General features: G+C 42.3%; 1 protein-coding gene across 3 annotated transcripts; it reads right to left on the reverse strand.

The window, feature by feature from the left end:
- Positions 1–56: 56 nt before the first annotated feature.
- Positions 57–7,058, reverse strand: LOC118771145 (inositol monophosphatase 1-like). 3 transcript variants are annotated; one of them, XM_036519037.1, is made up of 9 exons: positions 7,034–7,058; positions 4,540–4,638; positions 3,760–3,893; positions 3,201–3,305; positions 2,799–2,844; positions 2,511–2,619; positions 1,866–1,974; positions 1,150–1,301; positions 57–582 (listed from the first exon to the last, which is right to left on the reverse strand). In XM_036519037.1, the coding sequence occupies exons 2-9, from the start codon at positions 4,600–4,602 to the stop codon at positions 452–454; spliced, it is 849 nt and encodes a 282-aa protein (XP_036374930.1). In that variant the 5' UTR covers positions 4,603–4,638; positions 7,034–7,058; the 3' UTR covers positions 57–451. The 3 variants fall into 3 exon arrangements, with proteins under 3 accessions (XP_036374930.1, XP_036374931.1, XP_036374929.1); XM_036519038.1 differs by having other exon boundaries at positions 4,540–4,634; positions 6,907–7,052; XM_036519036.1 differs by having other exon boundaries at positions 6,907–7,052.
- Positions 7,059–8,740: the final 1,682 nt, after the last annotated feature.

Below are 8,740 nucleotides of genomic sequence, written 5' to 3' on the forward strand. Positions count from 1 at the left end.
GTCTTGAATCAAAACAAAGTCATACTTTATTTTGGTGACTGAAAAACCAATGTGAGCTTACATTTCTGACTCAGTTTCAACACTGTGGAAATGTGTTATGTTAATACGTTTATTGCAGATAAATCAGCTTCAGAATCTTATAAAAAATACATATCTGAAAGACTGACAGCTTCCTGCGGCAAAGTGACATGACCCAAAAAGATGGCCACAGTATATATTTGGAGGGTCATTTGTATTATAAACAACAGCTAAAGGAAATTACATAATGCTAGAGTGAGGTATTTCTCACTTTAGCATTGCTGCATTTTACCACTGGAGGAAGTTGTGCGTGAATGTTTGATTACATTGGTTTACATTGACAATGGCTTTTATTCAAGTACATAAATGCTAAGACAAAAAATATATAGTATATATATTACAATGCCCTGATAAGGATATTTCTATTTAGAAATCATTGTTTTTCCTGTTTGGGAGCGTCATCTCTTTCTGCTGGAAATGCATCTATCTCCTTAACGATTCTTGTTGCGATTGTCTTGTTGTTTGCCGCCAAAACTCTCCTCGACATCAAGTCAAATGGTCCTCCTGAAAACAAGTACAGTTCATATCAATTATCACAGCAGCACTCACTGCCCAAATACAGCCTTGCCAACATTACAGTCATATTCAATGTAATGTCATGGTTATTATGACTGCTATCACTACAATCTCAGACCTCTATTCTGATTGCCATTCAACTCAGGGAAGGTTTACGTGGTTATGCCCACTGCATTGTACATTGTGTAGTTATGGCCATCTTTATTGTTTCCTTTACTTTGTTTCTTTGAATTTCGGCAGTATAGGCTACATCTTGTAACACTGCTATGTTAAGTATGAATTGTGTTTCGGCACTGTGAGCAGGACTGTACTGATAACAGTATCAGATAACACTGATAACAGTCAGAGGTAGAAAACACCTTTGACACACCTGTCTAAATGCTTGGTTTCACAATGCAAAACAGCCTGTTTGCCATCATTGTCACTTGTACTAATGAGATCCTGTCGTAGGGCTGAAAAATGTGCCCAAGTCCCAAACACTCCCATCTTGACGGGGTGTTCACAGCACATAAACGCAACCCTGTTGCTCGGTCGAGGTCGGAATGGCGTCCTTACCGTCTACATCCATGACGACGCCCCCCGCCTCGGTGACAATGACAGCGCCGGCCGCGATGTCCCAGCAGTGGATCCCGATTTCAAAGTAGGCCTCCACGGCGCCGGAGGCCACCAGGCCCATGTTGACGGCTGCCGTGCCAACGCCCCTCAGCCTGAGAGAGAGAGAGGTAGGGAAGTGGGGGGTAAGCTCAAGATGCCAAGTCTGTCACCTCAGCATATGAGTTTCGCAAGTTCAGAGGACACCCCACTGAGGGCGAAGTATATAAGAGGAAGGTGCGTGTAGGAGGGAGGCAGAGGGAAACATCCCCCCTCCTAAAATGAACAATCAGACATTACGCCCTGCTCTACACGGTCTGTTGCTCAGACCTGCTTAGTGCAAACAGACACCAGCATCTCTGCTCTGTAAAACAGGCGGCTGATTACCTCTCTATAAAACAATGGCAATGGGAGAACAGATACCGATTAATATGAAAAGGAGCACTGTAGTGTGACGACTCAAAGTGGCTTCAAATGTCATTGAGTTTGTAATAAATCGTGCTCATTTCACCCTGCGTGCACACACTAAAGCTCAAAACCTGCATCTGTGAATTTTAAACTTCAGAGACAGGTAATCAGTCTAATCACATTCATTTTACATTTTATGTGCACACAGTACTATACAATTATAAAGTTAAATACAACAGTAACAGGGGAAGGCTATTTAAATGCACACCCACCCGTGGACTGGGATGCACAGGATCTTCCGCATGGTAGAGAAGATTCTGTCAACCACTTCTGGGTCTCTGTTGGAGCCCATCTCGCTGTTAACGATGCACTGGCTGATATCTGTAACAGGGACACAGTGACGGATCATATCATTGTTATTAAGCATGGTTACTACTAACCACCATCTAACAGGCCTCACTCTAAATGGCCAGACTGGTCCTCAACTGCTAATAGTGATGGACAAGTGCATCTTCAATTAACTGCATGTGACACATGATTGACTGATCTCAGACCAATCAAAGCCATTTGTTTTCCACTGCTCACCATTTCATTGGTACAGAAAACCTAAACCATAAAGAGATTTACAACAAAGTAAATAACTTTACCAGATGCATGGCCATAATGATGAAAAGAGATGATCCCTAGATGGAGTTTAGAGATCTGTTTTCAACAAAGCTGAATGGTGCCCAGGTTAAGAATGTGAAAAGCAGTGTGTGTAGACTTGCCATCATAAAAATGAGTACATATTCATATGGCAGAATTATTGCCTTGAACAGCTATTATTATTAGTTATCAGAGATACTGTACCTCAATAAAACATGACCACTTGTGATTATGCATACCGACTGGTGACAGCTGACACGACGCCCGCTCACCTGTCTGGTCTGACACCTGTAGGGGCAGGCCGTTGCAGTAGGCCCCCTTGCCTCTTCGGCCCGTGTACATTTTGTCCTCTAACGAGCTGTACACCACGCCAAACTCCAGCTGATTTACAAAGAAAGCTATTACTCTGTGCTCTCGATCAATCCAGTTACCGCTTCCCCGAAATGAAAAGAGCTTCACGCAAAAGGTTCTGCTGTAAACCTCCCCCTGCTGTCATTCCATCTCACTGTGAAATCTCTGCATCGGAATCAACACCACGTTTACACTCTGAAATTTCTCACCTCCTTCTTGACAGCGAAGCCAATGGACACAGCGACAAATGGGAATCTGCAGGCCAGTAGAGAGGACTCAGTGGGCTTAAGCACTCGGCAGACCCGTATTATTCCTCTATCACTCTTAATTTGTCTGAACAAGTATGTGTTTGAGGGGATTTTTATTCAGCTGATCAGAGCAGAATCAAGCACGTTACCATTTTCCTTTGTTCACCATGAGCAAATGTGTATTATTTGTTTCCTTGTGTAAGCATTGCATTGTTTCCAACACCAGTTAACAAGCTGCAATTAGACTGTTAGCAAGATATACCGTTTGACTCCATTAGTTTCACTTTCTGACTGTAAACACAGCCACATACAGCCAAGTGCTGTAATTATCAAAGCAGCAGTAAGAGGTAGCAGGGCTCGCACCCGTGCACAAAGTTGGTAGTCCCATCCACAGGGTCGATGATCCAGGTTGGGTTGTCAGTCAGTGTACAGGGCTGTCCAGCAGCTACCGATTCCTCTCCAATAAAGCTGAAATGAGGAACAGGTCACCGATGATACTGTGAAGTTAGCTCTGTAACAACTATGGTGAAAAAGTCCTATGGAATGCCCCGTTACATTATTTACCCACTTAGTGGACACGGGCTCATATTTTTAGTTCCATGTGACTGACCTTTACACCCATTTTTCCATTTTATATCCATTTACCAAAGTATCCCAGAATAAGTACTTGGCTCAAGGGTACAGAAGCAGTAACTCACAGGGGCACTTGACCCTGTGACCTTGTGGTTGCAAGTAGGGTTCCCTAACTGCTATGTCACATCCTGCTCCCATATGCAAGCTATTTTCTCATCAGATACACTGAGCACCCTCTCTGATTGGCTTAGACTTAGACTTCCCATGTGACACACATACACCAATCAAAGCAAATATGCAATGTGTGCGCCCAGTAACTCGCCGCCAGTTTAAATATCTCCGGCCTCACCTGTGAGTAGGAAACTTCTCCCTTACTGAGTCGAAAATGAATTGCTCCACCTGCTGGTCAGTCTTGGTGACAAGGTCAACCGATGAGCTCTTGCACATGATCTTCATATCATTCTGCAGGGCGTCCCTGATAATCTGCAGTAACGCACACAAACAGCTCGATTATTAAATGCCTAAAGATGAACTTTAATGCTATGGCTGCTCAGTTCTTGTAGGTCACTATGGAGGCTTGCCAAGCTCTATTTTAACCACTAACGCTCCCAGAACTAGCAAGAGCTAGGAAGCTATATTAGTTCAGTCGAGGCAACTGTTAGTTGAGTCTGATGGTTAAGTGCCTTTGTGGAACAAGAACATGTGGAAACTACAGCGTTCTGGGATGAGAGCTGAGCAGCCAAGGCAAAATCGAGAAAAAAAATCAGGGAAATGGACATGAGAAATCAAGCCTCACTTATTGCCTAAATGATGTACAATTCACTTTGTACGCTCTGGATATAAGCCTACTCAATTATACTAATGTTACCTCTAATAACCACTACTTTATTCATGCAGCTAGCTTTAATGCTGTAGTGGTATTACCATCACAAGAGTAATGTACTTAGGGGCTCAAAAAGAAAGCCCTGCAATATCACTTACACTCATGTCATTACCAACATGGAGTGGAGGGCACTGTGCTCTTGGCTAGAATGTAGACCAGTAAACACAACTTCTTCAGAGAAAATTAATTAATTAATTAATTGTGCAAAATGAGCAGAAAAAAAAAAAAGACAGTCGTTCGACTCACCTCCCCTGCCTTCCTGGCCACTGCTACAGCATGGTCCATCGCCCCCTGCCACGGGTCAGCCATTTTGGCTCAATGCAAGGGCACCTGGACACAACCTGGCTAGCACAGAAATGAAACTGGTTTTCAGAAACTGTAACTAGCAATGCATTAGCTTTATTTGGCTTCCTAAAGCTGATGTTATGTCATATAATCAAATTTCCCTTATTCATAACCATTACTGATAACAATACACTGAAAATAACTATACTAATCATCTAAATATCAATATACTTGCATGGTTAGTCAGTTTATCATTATGACTGTCAATGCATCTCCTTCTCTTCCCTCTTAAAGAAGTGCTCACCTTCATTATCAACTCAATGCAATTTATTCTTATTATTATTTCATAACAAGGGTCTGTGATTTTCAGACACAGCTTATACAGAGACGTCCAAGACAATTAAGCATATGCTATTCATTACCCCATTAGCTGAAATTTAAACAAAAAAAGTGTCTTAAACATTTATAAATATGTGTCCTTCATTAAAGCTTCATTTGTGACAGTGTGCCACAGGTTTTCAGTATGCATATGAACCTCTAAGGTAGGGTTTAGAGTACCTCCCACCTGCAGGAAACCACACCATTCTCTAGTAGGCCCCTCGGTTTAGTTACATTCAGAGGCCATTAGAGCTCTTCAGCGTCACGCCGTGTACCGCTGATGGTAGTTATTGCCTGGCTGCACCATCCCTCACCCCTATGTTCCTGTCATACGCTGCAATGGTGAAACTCACTGAGGAATTACAGCTCTCACTTTCTAAAGTGAGGACTAAAACAGACCTCTTAACGAGCTTGAGATGTCAGTCAAATATAAATAACAGCCGACCAGAGAGCATGAAGGATTAAGAGTTTGAACTCTACAGAGGCTGACACCGGAACAAGCACACTATTCATTTCCACCTCCAAATGAATAGGAATGAGCAATTACTGCATACAAAACCTTCTGTTATCTATTACACAGGCCTATCATTTTGACATGTCACACTGCAGACCCATTGCTGTTGGTTTGTCTACCTGACAAGGCCAGCATCTCACCATAGGTCAGGTCTGACAGCACTGCTTAATATCTTTGAAAAATCTGCATCAAATGTGCTTTCATCATTAAAAAGGCCAACTGACTCACATGTAATACAAATACATACACATGCAAAAATACACACACCTCCCTCTCAATATTTGCCCAGGTTATTCCACTCACAAAAAAAATTACTACTATTCAATGTTTCCTTTAGTCTTTCAAATGGTCCTGTAATTACCATGGTTACTGCACAATAGTTTATCGTTTACTGTTCATGCATCAGAGTGTGGTGGCCTGAATGCCACATTTACGATCTGGCTGCATGCTTAACTGGTATTACCTATAACGCTTTGTCATAGGCTACAATGAGCAGAATCAGAAACAGGATACCCAGACAGAACAGACCAGCAGTGAAAAGTATTATCAGGTCAACCACAGGTTTTGCAGTGAACTGCCAATATTCGTATACATAACTGCTTGATTATTATAAGTAAAATATTCAATTAGCGTCAGTAAAGGGATGGCACTGTCCTCATGTTTCTCGTAATCTTCTCATTAAGTAAACATAAGCTGACATATCTGACACATCTGACATAATTTTGAATGCATTTTTACAAATGAGCTATAGCTCATGTATGCTGCCATGTTAATATCTAATTCAATTTCTGTGGGAATACACAAATAAATCTTCAGACGGACTTGAAACTATTCTGCAAGACTCAACGTTAGCTTACCTAGTTTGTTTTTACACTGCTCTACATGCAGTGGTTTTACCAAATCAGCCACGGGTAGTGACAACTGTATCAAATCGAGGGTCGGAGTGTTGTTATCTAGCCACCTAGCCGTAAACCAGTCTTAATTGCCCATTACGCTAGCTACAGTATGTGCAGGCAATCTTGACCCGCTAGCTATGACGGTAGTCTTATAAAAGTAAGATGTACGTTGGTGTAGCCTCTAGCCAAACTAGCTAGCTAACTTTCTGTGTGCAAATAAATGACTTTGGCAAGATTGTCTAGTGAGTCTACAGACAGACTGCACAATGACAGTACCACAGCTAGCTAACATAGATCAGGTACTAAAATGAGGATTAGGTACAGCGAGCACATTGATCTGTCAATGCAAAGAAAGAATACACCGTTGTTGCATTTAAAATTGTATCACAGAAAGATAACTAGTCAACCAGCCCAACGCCCACCGACGTTGTGACTAGTACAAGTATGATACAGTATCTTAAAGTCACCTGAGCTATTTTCAGAGCCAGAGTAGAAGTCCGCTGGTGTTATCGAGACTTTCCGGTTTGTTTTGGCAATCACCTGCTATTTTCTCTGTGCAGCTCCTCAACCACGACAGCATACGGAGCAATGAAGTCAATTAGACAAACGACATGCCGTCGCACGAAGTAGAAGGAAAGCTGTCAAAAATACCGCCCCAGAAACTCACCTCTCTAGCAAGCTATAGGGACGCGACTGCGAGTACTACCGGGTACAGCTATGGCAGGCCAAGTGGCGAGAGCGCACATGCGCAGTAACAGGCACGAAATGTGAACCGAAAAGGAAGCAAAGGAGAAAAACGCGCTCAGTGACAAGTGTCGGTAGCGTCAAAGAGTCAAATTGTAATTTCCCTCCATAGCTATAAAGCTGGATGGAAGGTTTACAACAGAGGAAAAAGTTGACTTGATTGCTTCTTCGAACTTTGTAATTTTATGTAATTTTAACCAGAAAAGAGCAAACCCGGCGGATAGTTCAATCACAAATTTAATATTAATGTATCTGTCTCCGGTTGAAATCTCCCACAGGACAGGTCCCATATTATGTGTCTTAATGATTATAATAATAAAGATATTATTATTATTATTGTTGTTATTATTATTATTGTTATTATTATTACGCTAGTTGGACCAGTGTGGCATTTCATATGTAGTAATGCAAGCAGTGGAGGACACAAGACTTTCCACAATGCTCTTTAGCTTTTCTGAGGGGCTTGCAGTCCATAGTTGTCAAATACATGCAGTGACTGGGCAACATGGCAAAGTCTGTCCAGTATATTATAAGCCCCCATTTTTCAGTGTTTCCACAGGGCATGCAACAAAATGTGGACTCTAACGTCGTCACATTGCCTCGACTTGTGGCTCTGCCCCTCCGCTGCAGAGGAAACTGCTGCCCCTTTCACTGCAGGGTGATCTGGGTCACCCCACCAGCTGTAGGCTCAAATAAGGTAAACCATTTTAAGCAAAAACAAGACACAGGCAATGACAAAGAAAGTGCCCCGTTCACAAATCAGGTTCTGCAACCATTGCATTAGTTTGCCCTTGCTTCAGTGCTTTCACCCACAGATACCACTCTTTGGTATGAACAAAGGGATCCAAGTCGTACTTGAGAGCCATTCATTTCATCATTGCACCCAAATTTTACTGTGTGCTCTAAGTTCAGTTAGTGTAGGACAGTGGTTATGGAGCAGGAATTGTAAGTAAAGGGTTGCTGGTTCAATCCCCACTGAAAGACAGTGAGATTTGCCTTCTGATTGTTTAATGGCGGTTACGTTGTAAAACACAAATACACAATGACAGGTCTAGCAATACGAGTACCATTATACAATATGATTATTTCGCAGATAAACCTAGTCAACCCCGCCCCCTAAAAGAACGATGAGCCGGCCCTGGGAAAGGAACAGAGCCATAAGCTCCGGCTCCCTTCAAAGAGCCATTATTCCCATCACTAATACTTAGGGCAAGGGTGTTGTGTAGCTGTCCTTTAAGGGTGAGATGTGATTAAGGGACAGACTGCAGGTATGTTGGTTAATTAATTGCGAACAGGTGTGGTGATCTGAGGGAAGAGGGGACTCAGCATATGGCCCCTCCACGGTAACCCACCCCCATGTCACACACTCCTTGAGCATGGTTATTACCTTGCTTCTCTGCTCCTCTCTTCTCACCTTTCTATCTTTCCATCTCTTTCTCTCTCTCCCCGCTTCTCTTTCTCTAAAACATATATGGTAAAAGTAACATAAATCAATCCAAATTAATTTGTTACAGTATATACATGAACAGTCACAAAGTTTTGGTAAAGAGAATTTTCAAGAGAACTGAAAGGCCAGAAAGTTCAGTCCAGTTGGGGGAAAATGGAAAATTAGAGGCTCGTGGAAAACAGT

Source organism: Megalops cyprinoides, chromosome 24, assembly GCF_013368585.1.
Source record: "Megalops cyprinoides isolate fMegCyp1 chromosome 24, fMegCyp1.pri, whole genome shotgun sequence".
In the NCBI taxonomy this organism is placed as follows: domain Eukaryota; kingdom Metazoa; phylum Chordata; class Actinopteri; order Elopiformes; family Megalopidae; genus Megalops; species Megalops cyprinoides.